The 18223-nt window shown below is 39.2% G+C and overlaps 1 protein-coding gene across 6 annotated transcripts in view; it reads left to right on the top strand.

Annotated features, from left to right (window-relative positions):
* Window positions 1-18223, top strand: part of CDK14 (cyclin dependent kinase 14) — a 540806-nt gene that overhangs the window by 265027 nt on the left and 257556 nt on the right. For all 6 annotated transcript variants that reach the window (XM_084786935.1, XM_084786933.1, XM_084786934.1 and 3 more), the window contains 2 exons: window positions 7223-7285; window positions 17489-17612. In XM_084786935.1, coding sequence (XP_084643061.1) covers window positions 7223-7285; window positions 17489-17612 — 187 coding nt within the window. The remainder of the gene's footprint in view (window positions 1-7222; window positions 7286-17488; window positions 17613-18223) is intronic.

Below are 18223 nucleotides of genomic sequence, written 5' to 3'. Positions count from 1 at the left end.
AAATGGCTTGCAGTAGACTGCCTGCCTTTGTGGAGCTGTCTAATCTGTCTCTGTGTGATGTGATTCCCAGAAGTCAAATTGTATTTTGTTCTAATGGAAGGGATATTTCAGGTTGCTGGTTTTGCCTGATGGAAATGTGGTTGGAAATGTCTCCTGTTCCCCCAGCAGCCCCAGGCTGCTCGTGCATCTTGGATTGAGAAATGACAGCTGAAAGCGTTTAGGCAGAATTATGGATAGCCACACATAGATTTATTATTACCAAAACAGAGAATATGTTAAATGATTAAAAAGAAATGTGTAATTCAATTAGAAGTAAACTGTTCCATGCTGGTTATTATTATAGAAGGATTTTTTATGTAGCATAATCTACTTTTGCCCTAATTACCTTTACCCCTCCATTTGGAAGATGTGTGTGGTTTATTGAGAGAATTTCAAGCATTTCTTGTATGGTTTAAAACCAGATTTAAAAAAAATAGTCTAGAAACAGAATTTGTAATATTTAAAAGAGGCTTCTATAGGAATAGTAAAATATTTGAGGATAATACCATAGCTTATGTCAGGATAGAATAGATTGCAAGGCCATGTTGTCTATCTTCATGTTGTGTTTTGTTTTGTCATCAGGTCAACAACTCAGTTATAAGTAGAAGCTCATCGGATAAGGGTGGCACCTCTGTGCTGTCTTACAAATGGTTGTTTCTGTTAAAGGTGGTGGGAAATCATACTTCATTAGCGTAAGGTCTGAATGAGAGTTGAGTTGCTTGCTTAGAGTTGACCTAACACAACAGTTTAAAAAACAAGTAGTTCTTTCTTATATATAGTTTATGTAAGCTCCCTTCATTGGGTGCCTTGAATGCCTGTGATTTTGTCTTTAATCTTGCAGGTTAAGCTTTCTTCTCATTTCTCTTCATTAATGAATGAGCCTCATGTTTTTGAACTTGCACCATTATGATTTGATTAATTGTGATTTAGAACTGAAATAGGTGAGAATTATTAAGCTTCACAGGAGGAGAAGAAAATACAATTTCAAAGCCAATTCAAACCTGTGTGCTGCATCTAAGAGCAGTTTAAACCTAACTGCTCGGTAATTTGGTGTTTTAATTCGCACAGCAATCTGGGCTGTTTAAAATTGAGATTATACCTTTTGAGGACAGTGCTTGTGATCGTTGTAGAAGAAAGTGTTCAGCTTCTGTAAGTTTTTTTTTCCCTCTTCCCTGGAGCAGTGGCGCTCCCTGAGGAATTGTGTGATGGTGACGAACTGAGGTTAACTAGACTAGAAAGGGCAGTGACGGTCTTCTAAAGTTCAGAGCCACGTGTAAGTGCTGTCTTCATTTGATACTGACCTTCAGATGGCATTCCACACAATGCATCTGTTTGCCCTGTTCATTTCCTATTGCTATGACCAAATATCTGTTAGGAAGCAACTTAAGGGGAGGAAGGGTTTATTTTGCAATACAGTTGAAAAGATACAATTCCTTCATGGCAGGAAGACATAGCAGCACTGGGGGTGGCTGATCATTCTGCCTCAGCAGTCAGAAAGCAGAGGGAGATGAATGGTGATGCTCACCTGGCTTTCTCTTTGTAGCATTTTTATTTAGTTCAGAGCATCATCTCAAGGGATTGTGCCACCCACATCCAGGATGGGTCTTTGCCTGTCAGGTGACCTTCTCTGGACACACCCACCCTCATAGCCATGTCTGGGCCTGAGTCTCCCCAGGGATTCCTATGCTAATCAACTGACAATGTTTATTATTCGTCATTGTTGAACACAAGTTGTATGTGCTGTGTCCTAGTCATGGCACAGCGTTAATAAAGGCACCCTTAGTCGGTAGCTGCTTTGTCACACTGACAGTTCTTGTTATTGCCTTAAATTTGTGATCACATGAGATACCACTAAAGAGTGAGAGATGAGTAGTGGTGCTTTTCTTTTACGGTGTTTTTATTGGCAGGGTCTTGATCTTTCCTAATCGAGGCTACCACTTAAGTTTCTCTATACTATCTCTGTTACCTGGATGCAGATAGGGTACCTACAATGAAAGTTGATTGTCTAATAAGAGGATTTTTTTTTTAACAAACCAAGGTCAGTGAGGGAAAAGAGTGCTTTCTATTTTGATACCTCCAATTTATCTATCTTATCAGGTAGTTCCTAACATATAACATATAGGGTTTTTTTTTTTCCACTATATGCTTCGGTGACTTTTTTGTTCATACATTATATTTCATTAATTTCATAATAGAATTATAACTGAGCTTTGCTGTTTAAACATGAAACCAATTCACATATTATGAACACAAAAATTCTTAGTTAGTTTTCAGCCTCTGTAATGTCTCCGCATTCTTATGCTTCAGACAGATTGTTTTTCCTCTCCACATTATAAAAATTCTACTAATTGTGAATATATTGACTTTTCTCTTTCTGTCAAATGGAAAATGAAATGAACAATGTAAAGACTGTGGAGGCTCTGCCTAATGTAATTTCAAAACGATGGGTTCTGTTGGTTATCCTCTTGGGGGACTGCTTTATTTTTAGCCTGGATGTATAAAAATAGGACTGTGCTGTTTTCAGCCTCATATTTTGGCAGTGCTTCAGAACATTGGATTTAGCTGACAAATACTGTGGACATCATACTTACCATCACACGTGAACAGAGATGGAGACGTATGTTTGAGAAGGGACTTTATTTGTCTGATACAGAATGTCAATTCTCCAAGCCCAGGTCATTCAAAAGCAGAGTTATCCTAAGGAACTTGATGGCTTTTGAATATGAAGTTTGATTATATGGAGCCAGCCACTGAAACCTGAATTCATGAAGATTAAAATAGGATAAAAAGATCCATAAATACAAAATGAATGCTGGGCAACACTTAACAATTGAATAGACTCAGTTCTACCAATGTAAAATGGGCAAACCTTCACATCCAGGAGATTGCCAGAGTTTCAGTAACTTTACCAGCACTGAGGAAGTGCACGGTTTCTTTCCCCAGGCCAGGTTCAAAAAGCAGGAATGTGGGGAAAAAAAAAAAACAGAAAGGTGAATGTTGGAGTCCAACCCTTACCTACCTTTCCTTCTGTTGCTCCGCTGTCCTTCTCTCACCCCCTTTTCTCTCTACTCCTTTCTCCAGGTTCTCTTTTTTAAAGAGCTGTTTTTAGCTAGACATGTTTTGATGTCATCATGCTGGGGTTTTTTTTTTTATTTGTGTCTTCGTAGTTAAACTTTGTGACTGATGAGCCCATGACTGATAGTGGTGACGACTGTTGCTCCCAAGCCTGCCTATGACTTAAATTCACCAAGCCTCTACTTTGCTGACGTGTTCATGGGAGTGAAGACTTTCCATCTTCTGTGATTTCTCCATGCCTTGCATTTCACAAAGCAACAATTCCCTCCTACCTTCTAATTAGATCCAGACATAAGACATTCCGTCAGGATGACCAACAGATTCAGTGCCCTGCACACTATGTTGTGGATGCTGAGTCTTCAGTGGGTTCTGGTTTGAAGTATCTCCCCAGAAAAGGGGAAGGAACAGTTCTTCCCCTGCAAATGTTCCCTGAGCAGATGGCAGTAAAGGGAGGGGTAGCTAGGTGGAGGCTGAATCTTTATAGCCAAAGTCTGCACTTCCTCTATTTCTGCATGGTCTATTAATCTAGCCACACTTGGATCCACCTACTCCATTGAAGACTGAAGTTCCTCTGCATCAAACACAAACCTGTCAGATAACAAGCATCTCCAGTGTTTCTAAACAGCATTGTCCTGAAGACAAACAGCAGTGATGTGATGAATATGCTGAGGGTGGGGAGACGGGTCGATGAGGGGGAGGGAAGAAGAGATGCTAAAGCAGACATCCCTGGGGACTTGAGAGGGGGATGAGCTGCTTGATGGACAGTTATCCAGGAACTGCCCTGTAAGTGCTCCTTTAGGTATTAGAAGAGACTGCCAGAGATGAAGCCAGATGGATTGAGAGTATCAGTCCATCATCACAGGAAAGTGATGTTGCTCACCGGATCCCTGCTCAAAGCTCAACCCAGATTCACACTGAAAAACGGAAGCACCCGGAAGTTTTTGTTTCTGTTTTTTTATTTTGTTGTTGTTGTTTGTTGGAAATAAATCTTTAAAAAATAACAAGGGGGGAATGAACAGCTTTTGGTGTGGATAGAGTTGTTTGTGAAACACAAATACTGGATAGTAAAGTCTGGCCTTGTACTCTGCTCGCCCTCCTGCACCCGAGGTTCTTCAGATTCTTGTTCCTAATCAGGCAGAACAGTCTAAGGTCTATGATGTACGTTGGGTCACTGAGTGCGTGAGTATAGAGAGCTCTGCAGTGTGAGCTCGGATGTGCATGAAGACATGAGTCACACACATACCCAGGAAATGCTACTGCTTAGGAGTGAGTGGCTTTTCTTTCTCACTAGATTTTTCTTCTTCTCCTTCTTCTCCTTCTTCTCCTTCTTCTTCTTCTTCTTCTTCTTCTTCTTCTTCTTCTTCTTCTTCTTCTTCTTCTTCTTCTTCTTCTCCTTCTTCTCCTTCTTCTCCTTCTTCTTCTTCTTCTTCTTCTTCTTCTTCTTCTTCTTCTTCTTCTTCTTCTTTTTCTTCTTCTTCTTCTTCCTCTTCTTCCTCTTCTTCCTTCTTTTTTTTAAAATGTCAGTCCTTCCTAATTTAAATACAACTCAGAACATCGTGATCACAATCATGGTCACTGTCATCATCTACAGTACCTATTGTGCACTGGCTGGTGTTTGAACGTAACATGGGTACTCACTAAGTTTCACAAAAAGAGATCTGAGATGGGCGTGCTGATTAAATTTATTATACAGATGAAGATGATACAACAGTGAGAGGTTATGTGACTGGCACAGGGTAACTCGACTATTGACAGCCCTGTTCGTATGTGGATGATTTACAGGCACATATGCCTACAAACCATGTTTCTATGTCCTATGTGTAAGCAAATATGGAATTAAACATTTAAAGGATTCACTGAAGTGCTCTCTCTCTCTCTCTCTCTCTCTCTCTCTCTCTATATATATATATATATATATATATATATATATATATATATATATATATATGTATGTATTTGTAATTTTAGCACATAAGAGGATTTCTAATTCAAGTCCAATGTAAGCTACATAGTGGGATCCTATCTCAAAATGAAAACACAAACAGCTCTCTTGAAAACTTACTCGGGGCCCTAGAAGAACTACTTTCACCCCTCCCAGCCGCACACCTACAATGACCTGATGACCTTCGCTAGACTCCAGCTCTTAGATATCTCAACTGTTTACCACAGTGTTCTTTGAAGCAATGTTTTAAAATTTGAGCCTTTCAGTGAGGAGCAACACTGAAAAATACATCCCTAGCACAGCAAACAATGTCTGTGTGACTCGACATAATCTTCTGTGTATCATTTTGCTTGTGTTAAATAGTAAGACACATGGTTATCATTCTTGTCCTTATGAATCTTATATCACCCACACTGTATGCATAGTCTTGAAGGTTAAGAGTTCTGCATATACCATTTTATTTTTTCTTTAAAAATCAAATGTTCTTAAGTACTTCTTTCTGAAGTTGCTGTTCACTTAGCTACACTGGAAAGAATGAGAAAGTAAATACTATAAAACTCTCACTTTCAGATCAATGAATCGCCTCTACTTTCTTAAATGTTTGAAATAGAACTTTCATATAGTTATTCAGGAAAAAGCCCCCATGGACCCACTGCAATTATATTTTGAGCTCGTTCTAGTGAGCCTATCTTATATTTATAGCTTTCTATATGTCTGTGTCCTTCTTGGTGTGTGTCAGCCGTCTGGCCTTCATAGATCGTAGTTTGCATGTTAAACAGCGCCAGCAGCGTGGGCTTTGACTCTGATTCTTAACACCCTGTGTGGTTATAGGTAAGACACAGTGCTGTTAGAGCACAGAGCGACTAGCTCTTCTGTCAGATTTTTTTTTTTAATTTGTCCTTGGAATGACTAAGTTGTTTCTCAGAACTGATTTCTTTTTGAGTTGTTTGGAGGACATTCTGCCCCTTGCTGCTCTCAAGATCCTTACAGGGCACTGATAAGGGATGCTCTGTACTCAGTTACCTGACACTCCTTTCTATAGCTGCTTTGTCCCTTCCCCTCTGCTCAGTGACTAACCTATGTGCAGAGCCTCTTATAAGCTCAGCATGAAGGGAAGAGGTGAAACTCTGCCGTGTGTCAGCAGCAGCTGCCATCTGGTGAACAGTCAGATCCCAGGAACAAAATTTGAATTGTGGACTTGATGCCTATAACAAGGTCCTTGAATGCTTTATGCAACTTTCAAGTCCTCAGTCAAGTAAGCCCCATGGACATTAAACACCTGTTCACTCATTTTGTCTTGTAAATGTTTGTCTTGTAAATAGTATGATGCCTTTACAGTGAGAGAACAAAACTTTTGACTAAACTACCATTTTAGGAAAGTTTTCAGCTGGACTTGTGGGTGCACGCCTTTAATCCTAGCACTTGGGATGCAGAGGCAGGTGATCTCTGTGAGTTCAAGGCCAGCACTGTCTACAAAGAGAGTTCTAGGACAGCCATGGCTGTTACCCTGTCTTGAAAAACAAAAGAACAAAAAAGAAGGGTTTCTATCTTTCATCATATAAACAAAAGTGAGTTAAGGAAAAATCCTATTATTGGTATGTTAACTTGTTGTTTTTGAGAAATAACTTCATCTTATCTGAGTGTTTTTTAAATGTACCTGTTTGTCTTTATTTAACTCGTTATTTTGAAAATGGTTTACTTAATTTATAGTTTATATTTCTTTAAATATGATCAGTTCTTGAGAACTAAAAATATTTATGTGTATGTATGTGAAAATTTCCAGTTATTAATTTCATTAGCATAATAAGATTTTGAACGTCTTCAGCTCACATAAAATAGATAAGAATTTAAATTCATTTGTGGGAAACTTGTGGTTGGATTTTTGTTAAGTATCAGTGAGGACATTAGCACTGTAGACATGTAGACTGTAAACATGTATTCCCTCTAATACAGACATTGGCAAACATAAAACTTAAAGGTAAAGATGGTTGTATTATTGTTAAAAATGGTGAGTGGTGGAGCATGCAACTGCATACACTAAAACATTCACCCACATGTCCTATATTTGTTTTGTCCGGAAGGTAATGGTGACTTTGAAGTAGAAAGATATTGATTCATCATGCTGTAGCCAGAGGGATATTAATACATTTTCACCTTTTTTCCTAGCACACTGATTTATGTCAGTACATGGACAAGCACCCAGGAGGACTCCATCCAGACAATGTAAAGGTAGGAAAAGGGATTTTCAAGCCAAGGCTTCACAGTCTTTATATGTATTTTTTGAGTCTAAGATTAACATCTCTATGAGCATTTAGAAGACTTAAATTTTTTTTCTGTGTAAATGGCGTAATATTAAAAAGAATCAGTTGTTGTTTACCTTGGCAGAAATTATGGTTTTTTTAAACATTAAATTAAGTAACTTTGATACAGAAATATTTGGATTTTCTTCTGTGCTTTGTGATGGCTTTTAGTTATATTATATATTTTATACAATAATATAAATTACAATTTCAGATAACTGAGTTAATAGAGCATTTGTGATGTATAAGTGCCTTTATTCAAGTTTTAGCACAAAATATGCAATTTGTTCTTTCCTCAGATATTTACTCTATCCGTCTTGAGTTTTTAATTTTGTTTTAAAGGATGTTTCATAATAAACAAAGAAGAAACAAGAAACAAACTATCCAGAATGTATTTATTGCTATTGTCACCATTGATAACTGTATGTTTTGCTGCTGTTACAAGGATTCCACCATTTGCATATGAGATTTCTGCTGTACGTCAGCATTTTCTTAATTTATATGATTAATGTTCTCAGTATCATACTAAAATAAAATATAAGTTTAGACAGACAGAAGGAAAAAAGAAAGAAGGAAGGAAGGAAGGAAGGAAGGAAGGAAGGAAGGCTCATACTAACCAAAGGGAAATTGTGGGTGGTACCAGGATAATATATTGTCTTTTCCTCACTGTTTGCTAAGATACAAGTCACTTTCCCAGGGTCACATTTAGGATTTACACAGCAGGTGAAATTATTCTCAAAAATGTCTGACAGTAACATAGAGACAGATGCCCCATGGCCATTTCTATTTGATGTATTAACATATTTTAATGTGGTAATATTTATTGTCACTTAAATTTATGAATACAAAATGAAGAATGTAATAATAATATTTACTAAATTAACAACTGTTCATAATATTGTGCTACATATTAATTAAGAGGAAACCAGCTGAGCTAAAAATGAGACATTGAATAGTTCTACATAAATATAAGGAGATCTGAATATCAGGTGAAATCCTACTATCTTTACAGAGTATGTCCTGGGCTGTCAAGATGGCACAGTGAGTCCAGGCATGTGTCCCACGTAGGCTTAATGACCTACTTAGAATCACAGGATCCCATAGTGGAAGGGCAGCGTGTACCCTAAAAGTTGTCTTCTACACTCAAGCTGTAACACACATATGCCCACACTCATAGACAGTAGTAATAAAATGTTTAAAATACAGTGTATGTTAAAAGGCTTGTCTTTTAACTCATGTAATGCTCAGTGTTTGGCTAAACACTTCAGATGTCATCAAATGATCAGAAGATAATACTCAATATATATTTTGATTTAAGGAATGAAATGATCAAATTCTTCTTCTTGCAAATTTGTCAGTAGTGACTATTAGTTTTTGTGATTCTCCTCTTCCCTGGGGTGGGGTGGGGTGGGGGGATGATGCAGAAGGTGAGGCACAGGGCCTGGAAGGCCATAAATCACAAAGGAGATCAAACTCTCTGAGAACCACTTCAGGAACTAGTTCAACTTTAATCAGGAGAACAAAGGCTATATAGCCCTTGCGTAGTGGGCGGGGTTTCCAGGACAGGCATTCATAATTGAATGTCTTGAAGGATGCTTTGGTTTGCATTTGGCAGCACACTCTTATCATATGAGCAGGAACGAGGTACCTAATTTCCCTATAGGCACAAGGAGAGGAGAGAGGTAGCAGGGAGCTGTGTCAAGGCGATATATCAAATGTGGTTAGGGGCATCTATCTCCAAAGACACTCTCCAGATGGAGTCAGGCAGAGAGCTGGAGGCCCTGCCGGGAAGCGGAAGTCCTACACCTAACTCCTAGCTCAGAGTGGCCATGTGGACCAGGAGGAGGACTACAGCCTCACACCACAGGGTCCTTCCAGCAGGTTTTCCCAGTATGCAGCTTGACAGCGTGTGGAAACGTCTTAAACATTTCTCGTAGGTTCAGCAAGTGTACGCACTTTCTTTGCTTTTATTTCGTACATACTTATTTATTATAAAGAAAACTGTCCATGTCAGGGCCAGGAGGTAGCTCCATGGCTAAAGGCCCTCGCCACTAAGCACAAGGATCTGAATTCCATGCCTAGGACCCACGTGGTGAAAAGAGAGAGCAAGCTCCTACGGGGCCTCCCATAATGCACACATTGTCACACGTGCTAGCCCCTGCGAACACGCAGAACAAGTAATATGCTAGGTAAAACGATACTCTCAGGAATTGAGGGGATTTTTCTTTAAGTTTGATTTGGGCAGAAGTTGAGGTGTCACAAAGATAATGTGTTCTGGGCGAAGAGAGACAATGAAAGAGCACTTGCCTGGGGGCCTTTGGGCTCTGACTCCACAGGAGCATCGGAAATTTCTCACTTTCACTTGGGACTAATTTGGGGCAATGTTTTTGTGAAAGTTTTACTAATTTTTTTTGGTAGGATTCCTTAGACGTACTTGAGTAAACTAAAGAAAGTAAGTCAGTGTTAACTAAATTTCCCAAACCATTTGACTATTTTAATTGTCCACAGAATGTGTCTATTGTAGTATGGCATCCTGAAATAAATATTAGCTCTAAACTAATAGTTTCTAAGCATTATGTGACTTTTTGGCAAGTGAGTAATTTCAGTAATTAGTTACTTAGAGGACAATTTGAAACCTGATGTTAAAGCCCGAGGACAAGATCTTATCATAAATATTTATGATGATTAAAGAAACAGCAGCCTATTTCTGCAGCATGGAAATTGGCATGCAGGATAGTTTTCTTGGAGACCAATTATTTCCACATTTTAAATACAGTCTACTTAAGTCATATTAGAGTTTGCTCATAATTGTATCGCGTACAAAACTAGAATCAGTTTGTGATCTTAATGCCTATTAGTGAGTTGCAGATTGGCTACTGAACTTTTTAAGCAACTGAAACAGTTTAAATGTCTCCCTTCACTTAGGTTTCATGTATTTAAAATTTGATAAGCATGAGAGACTGGAAATTAAAGTTCATGGGGAAAAATAGATTAATTGATGCTGTCTCTAAATGACGGACTTAGATGTAGCTGATAGCATCTTATTATCACGATGAGACTGAGTCTTCCCGTGTTTAATGTAATGTATTTCCATTTCTGTGGTATAATTACTTTTCTAGATGATTCTTTGCAAAATTGTATTTGCCATCTTTTTAAAAAAATTAACTGAAAATGACCAAGGGAATTTTGAAGTCACTGCTTTATTCCCTGAAGTATCTGAAATCCTATTGGTATATAAACTAACTTCTGTTTTTCATTTCAGTAGCAATACTAGTCAAAGTAATATGAAGTTTATTGTGCTTGAAAAGTTGCTATCACTCTTTCCTAGTCCAGGGAACAAGCAGGTGTGTCACAGATAAGATAGTGTTATGGCAAATTAAGATCACCACATACAGATGGCACTGCGCATGGATTCCATAGACTTGGTAATGTTCAGAGAGAAAACCAAATGACATCTGGTTTTCCCCATGTTCTTCATTCAAATTCTCATTCTGCTAGTAAGGATTAGCTGGTGTATTGCCAGGGATATTAGAGAGCTTTTCCTCATTCTTTCTGTCTTTTAGAAAACAGGACTTTTTTTTTTTCATACATCCATTAAATTGTATGTTGTTGTTGTTGTTGTTGTTTTAAATTCTGCATCCATTCTGGATGCCTGCTCAGGAATCTCCTGAAAACTTTTCTCTTATTTTTGTTATCAGTCCATATTGTATTAGACCTCCAAGCGACAGCTAAGAAGTGAATTTTGTGATTAACATGGTGGGTGAGCATTCGGCGGAATCATTTGCTGATATGCTTGTTAACTATTTGGATCTGACAGAGGGACTGAGGCCAGCTAATTAAGGAGTACACTCTTCCATGGCAGTGTTTTAAAACTCAACTTTAAAGCATGATGGAATTCAATCACTAGAGGCATGCTAAAGGTAGTTAGTTGTAAGGCAGAAGTACCAATTGGGAGTACCAGAGGGGAACAGGAGAGATGCTGTCATCATCCTGAGACTCAGACCTTAAGCCAGCTCATTCACCTTGCTTCTCTCCATTCCACTGTGGTTGTTGCTTAGTATGTGTGTGTTTTATGTTTATAAAGACAGACAAGATGCCCATAAGGGAAATCAACAGGTACAACAGAGCTGCACACTCTGCTCAGGACTGACCTGGTTGTGCTGGCTAAGCATGGCTCTTGTGTGACTAGCCCGGAAAGCTAGTATTAACTGTTATAAAGCATATTATCTTATCATCACTGTGATAATTTCTATTACTTCACACCCCTCCAGAAGGTTATTAAGAGAAATTCATTGATCACTGATACATGAACTCACAAGTCTTTAATTGTTAAATATCACTTGAAATTATTTTTTTCTCTGTAGTGTAGCTTTCTTTGATGAATTTTCTCCAAGATTTTTAGACTTGATTCATTATTTGTCATCTTAATCTCTAAGATGATGTTATAGATACACACACACAAAATCATTGAAGCATAAATGTGTATTTATTTTCATTGTGGGAGAAAAGAGTTTCTGCTAAGTTTTTAAGTTTGAGCTGACTAGCAACTTCATTAAACAGAATCCTTGTGTTCTGCTCAGTTTTGTGCCAATTTGACACACGCTATAATCATTTGGGAAGAGAGTCTCTCAATTGAGAAAATGCATCCATAAACTTGGCCTTCGTGCAAGCCTGCCCAACTCCTTGGTTAATGATTGACATGGGAGTGTCCAGCCCACTGTGGGTGGTGCTGCCCCCTTGGCAGGTAGTCCTGGGTGTATGAGAAAGCAGGCCTCGCAAGCCGTGAGTGAGCAAGCAATAAGCAGCATTTCTCCACGCTTCTGCTTTGAGCTCTTGTTCTGATTTCCCTTCATGATGAATTGTGACATCCAGCTATTAACTGAAATCCATTACCTACCCAAGTTGCTATTGGTCATGTTGTTCTATCAAGGCAATAAAACCCCTAATTAAAATCCATGGCTCTCTGTGTATTTTTCATCAGATATAGCCTGGTAACTTCTAGAAGCCAGCGTATTCTATCATGTCTGTTTATCTTGCAAACACACTTGACTTCCTGGGAATCTCCTAGTTCTAGATCTTGGAGTTTCAACCTGCTCACTTTGGAGACTTCCATCCAAGAGCACAGCGTTTCTTGGTGTCCACTCTTGTGCTGAAATGTGAAGGACGGTGGGATGAAAGACAGTTGATTCAATGAGCCCCAATTTTCAAATAAAATGAAAGCAGTTATTCCCACAAGAGCTTGCTATGTATCTCAAAGTCTCATTTAAAAAAAATTCCTGTTCAGGAAGCTATTATCTTTAGGAAAAACTTACTCATGTTTGAGGATCTTAGATATGTAAATTAAATTTGACATTATCTAGGAATTCTGAATCATGCTGTATATCTTTCTGAAGACATTATTGGAATATAACAAAGAAGTAGAGAGTGAAGTGGGAAAAACCCAAGTAGAAATGTGATGTTTCTTCTACTGTGCGCATTTCCTAGCAGCTAGATACAGAGGAAGTGCACTGGAAAAAAAAAAGCACTCATGTGGCCTGGTGCTCTAGCATGGATCCTTTTATATTTCACTGTCTAAATAGTGCAATAAATGCTTCCAAATATATTTGCACAACACATCAAGGAGTAGCTAGTGACTTATATCATTTAATAGCTCGGTTTTTTAAAAAAATCTATTTTGTTTCTTATCCTTTTCTAACCTTACTGCTGCTCAAAATCTGATGCAACAAATTGCAATGATGCTTTGTAAAGTAAAATTACGTGGATATAATTGAATGTATTATATTAAAATTCAGACTTGATGTTTACATTAGACTTTTTGCAGCTTAATTAAATGGAATGAGTCATGATAAATCAGTCTGCGGAGTCTCCAATCGAAAAGCTAGCATTGTAAGATAAGTACTATGTGATACACGGTACAGAATATTTTGAGGACTCAGTTTTTCTAGTTTTTTTTTCTAGAAAGATGGATGTGTAGACAACACTTAGAACAATGTACACCATGATATGGGCTCAGTAAGTGGTTGATGCTATAGTCATTTCTTTAGAGCCTGTTTCATTGCTATTCATAGAATTGTGAAATGATACAGTTTAATGGTGTAAGTGGCTGTTAAAGGGATTCATCCAAAATTCAGTCTTTCTTCAAATGAGGAACCTAGATACAGAGATGCTAAATGGCCTCCAGATGACAGCAGAATAGATAAGTTGTCTTTGTAGGAACCTACTGGCATGCCATGAGGATGTGCACTATTGCCAAACACTCTTACTGGTAGATTTGATAATTTTATTTGGTCCCTAAGAGAGCCTGAAAACTCCTTAAAGGAAAATTTTTATGCCTTGGAAAACTGCAAAATGTTCACCGTGCTTACCCCTGTGTGAAGTTGTATTTATTTGATAATGAAAGTGCATTGAGTTTTTGAGCATCTGAGCTGCGCTTGTGGTAAGCAGGGTCTTTGATAAGGTGTTAGAGATTGTAAGATGTGCTGCAGGTTCCTCATTGTGAGCCGAGGTGGTTTTCAGGACTGTTGTCTCGGACCTCCACTTTTTGCATTCCTTCATCAGAAATGCTAGTTTTCAGATGGAATGCATTAAATAATACATGTAACTTTGAAAGACCTTAACCGCAAGAGGCTAAGCCTTTAGTCTTTCTTTTTCATTCTGTGCAGCTCCACTGGCATTTACTAATGTTAATAACCAAGCGGACCCAATTCTTTCTCTTTGCCTGTGCTGGTCACACTAATGGTCTTCCCCCTTGACATCCTCCGTTGTTTTGTAGAAGATGACGTGAGAGCTTACTGTTGTTGTGGTTTATGCAATGTCTCAGAGAAGTAGCATTCCTTCCTAGAAACTTAAGTGAGAAGGTTAGGTCCTTGCCTCACTGTGCAGAAGGGGAAATCCCCCATAAGCGAGTTCTCTCATATTACTGAAGAGTAGGAAAGAATGAAATGTCTCCCACCCCGCCTACCAGTGCATGGCCAGTGGTGGTTAGCCACCATAAGATGTAATCCTTAAAACAGCTGCTTTTCTAAGGGTTTCAGTGAAGGCTTTCTGTTCTCCTTGCCCTGTCTTATTTTTCCTAGCTTCCTTTCTCCTCTCCCCTTCCAAGAGCCTTCCCCCTTCTTTCCCCTCCCCTTTCCCCCACCTTCACCCTTTCCTCCCCTTTCCTTCCTTGACATAAGTTCATTATGTAGCCCAGGCTGGTCTGGAACTTGCAATCTTCCTGCCTCAGTCTGTGTGCAGGGATGACAGCCGTGTACTGCCACTATGCCACCACACCCAGCTTCAGTGACATCTGCAACTGTCCTCTTCTTTTGTTTCTTTTTTTTTTTTTTCTGAATTTATGTTACAGTTGTGACCATGGCCTTGTGTTTTCTCTTCAGAACAGCCACAGTTTACCCCAGCCTCATTCCATTCCGTGTTCAGGGAATGCAGAGCCTAATTCCGTGTTTTCAAGTTGGCGAATACCCTGAGCTGTGTTCGCATAGCCTGATCTTCACATAGTGGCAGAGCAGTTTTTGTTGCTAGAGCCTTCCTTCCTTGGACCTTCAGGATACTGAGTAGGAACTTGTGTAACTGTGAGTCTGTCTCTCCATGGTGATGCCTGGCATCGTAGACATTTTCTCTGTCTGGATGTTTTTTGTACTTTGGGAGCTGTGTTAGCCCCTGAACTTTAGGGCTGGAGTGTGTAATCCCATCCTTCCCCAATACTGGTTTTAATCTTCGTCAGCATGATGCCCTCCTTGAACAGCTTCTGGATTAGCACAAGGATTATATAGTTTCACTAATTACTGAGGGCATTAGAAGAAGATCCCCCTTGGTCCCGCTTAATCCACCCACTTCTGTTCTTAGCTGTTTAAGAATCCCATTCTGGGACTTCCTATCCTCGATCTTTTTTATCCGTCCCTATGCAGATGTCTCTGAGTTTATTCGCTAATCCCATTAGTGGTACAGAGTGCCAGCTGTGTATCCAGTCCGTGGTGAGGGTAAAGGACACAGTCTGTGGGAGGTGGGGGTAAGTTCTGTAGCGTGAATGATGTGTTCAGAAACTACAGTTGGGACATAGGGTTGGAGCGCTTTGTCCAGAGCAGTGGGGCTGGAGAGTGGGTAGGAAGGAAGTCACAGGAGGTACCAGGGACTAGCGTACAGAGTGGAAGAGCCGCACACCCTTGAGCATGGTGTGGGCAAGACTTCTTAGAGCCACGGAATATAGAATAGTAGTGACTGAGCACCTGACTGAAACCAGAGTTCAGTTCGGTGGGTTCGGAGGCCATGTTATTAGATGTTCATATGTTATCCTATCAGTTTGAAGAAGCAGCTACTATGTTAACATGCCGCCCACATGTGTTGATTCTTGCCTACAATTCCTGGACTAGGTTAGCTCAGGGGGTAGGCGTTGTAGCCAAACAGTCTCAGTTTGCATCCTGACATACTTCACTGCTGAGAAATCTTGAGCTCAGTGTCTTCACTGTTACGGAGCTAACGGCAGGGGGTACTTTAATACTCCTATCGGGAAGGTGCTTTATACTATGGAGGCGGGCAGCTGGCATGTGCAGTGCTGCGTTTCTATTAGGTTGAAAGCATCGCCATGCTTAAACAGCCAAATCCTCCGCAGCTACCAAGCAGTTGTAACATCTTGGGCAATGCCAAGTTTTTCCTAACAATATGTTTACTTCTAAAATTCAGTATATGGTCTCTATATGCATGCCTCACCTAAAGACTGTGAAACTCAACATGTTTTAATTCACCTACCTGTCTTCCCTCTAAACCGAAGAACTAAGGGACGTTACAGAAATCGTAAGCATTAAGTCCCAGGATAAAAAAGAATTAGCAGTTGAGAGTGTAGCTAGTGTGCATCAATTCCTTCCTCCTTCTACATAAGAAGAGTCAAGGAAGCAAATTCTGGAAAGATGCTTGGTTTCTGTAGTCTTTAAGCCAGAAGTTTAGTCTCTTCTAACACAGAATAGATGTCCACACTTGTCTACTGGAAATAGCGAGCCTAGGCCTTCTCTAGCCTAGCATAGTTATTACATATAAAGGTTTTTGAGGTGAATTGAGGTGAATTGTACTGTCATTTCAATATTTTATCTCAGTAGACAAGTGTGCTTGGATTTCACAGCCCTGGTTAGCTGGAACATTCCATGGATCCTAACTCCCAAGGCTCTCAGGGTGTCGTTTCCACTTAGATTTCAGAGTGGTTAAAACATTGGTGTTTTAAGCCATGTTGGATCTCCTTGGCATGGCCTTCTGTTACTAGCTGGTTATATGAGGAGGATACTGGTGGCACAAAAATGTAAAAGCACATTTGTTTTATTTTTGTTTGGTGATACTTATTGTTAAAAATACTAGGTCAGTGAGAATGCCTTTGGAAAGTAAATTATTTGAAATTAATTTCTTTGCAAGCAAAGCTTTAGAATGTCAAGTGAATCATACTTTGAGAAGGATTTGCCTAATGTAAAACTCCAAAAGCAAAAGCGACTAGTCATTCCGTAAATTATTTGTCACGCCCAAAGTATTGCCCTGGAATCCTTGCTGCCTCTGCTAGGCCAGGACAGCTGTGCAGTGAGTCAAGGGACACATGCACCTTCAGGCAGCAGCTAATCTCAGCAGCCGTATGTACAAAGGCAGCCTGCTCACAATTTGCTATTAATCGGACCATGTGACTGTTTTGTCCTGATTGCCACAAATCATCTCATCTTCCTGTTGCTTAAAGCATGTTAATGGGTGACGCCATGGCTGAAATATTCATGCCATACCTATAGAATTAAATAAGAATGCTTATATAAAGTTTCCTATCTCTTATAATGTTATAGATTGCTTTGCTTTCTTACACACCATGTTAGTCTAGAGAGATTAAAACTCTAAGTGCCTGGTGTTTCACAGCCTCTGTTATTTATGGAGTAGAGCTCTGTGGCTAAGGGGGCCATCTTGATAAACACCAAGATGCTTTAGAAGTCCTCCGACTTACTTCTCAATGAACTGGGGGTTTATGTGCTGACATTGCATATTTTGCTTAATGGTGGGTAGGAAATGTCAAGCTGGTTGCCCTTTCTTACTGATATATTTGGCAGGCTGTGTATGTGAACTGGCATGTATCTGAATTTGGATTTTAACTCTCATTTCCCTCCTGTTTTTTCAGTTGTTTTTATTTCAGTTGCTGCGAGGGCTGTCTTACATCCACCAGCGTTATATTTTGCACAGAGACCTGAAACCACAGAACCTTCTGATCAGTGACACGGGGGAGTTAAAGCTGGCAGATTTCGGTAGGAAAGCAGTTAATTACCAGTCTATTTGTCACACTGTGAGAATGCCAGGCAGATGGTAGCACTGCCTTTGTTTAGGTGCAATTCTTCTGTCATCATGGATCATGTTAAATTTTTTTTTTCTGGAACAAATAAATTATTTCTGTCTTTTAAAAAGTGATAAAGTAAAACATAGTGGTTGGTGGATTTTTATGATGTGCAGGCTGGTTATTAGTCTTCCTTACATAATAACAGCATCTTTGCACATAGCATAAAACAAAATGGAGTAAAATTGTGAACATAAAATCTACTCAAGGAGACTTTTTTTTCTTAGTTTTTATTATGAAAATAATCAAAAGTAAAATGACAGTATATCCTACCACACAATGTCAAGAAGTCTAAACATTTTATTTTAAACTTGAAGAGTTGTGAAGTGATATCTTGGTACCATTTTTGGGCATTCTGGGGTGGACAGTGTTCAAAAGTATATGTTACCCTAAGGACATAATAATGTGTGACTCTTGGAATCACATAACCTTACCAGCAGTGACTGTTATCTTCAGTATTCCTCATAGCACTGTAAATGAGAATACTTATTTAAATTCTAGGTCCTAGAGCAGGCCTTTTATAAA

This window comes from Acomys minous (assembly GCF_964271855.1).
Source record: "Acomys minous genome assembly, chromosome: 6".
Taxonomy (NCBI): domain Eukaryota; kingdom Metazoa; phylum Chordata; class Mammalia; order Rodentia; family Muridae; genus Acomys; species Acomys minous.
The sequence above is the reverse complement of the archived record's forward strand: the minus strand, read 5'-3'. Positions and strand labels throughout refer to the sequence as shown.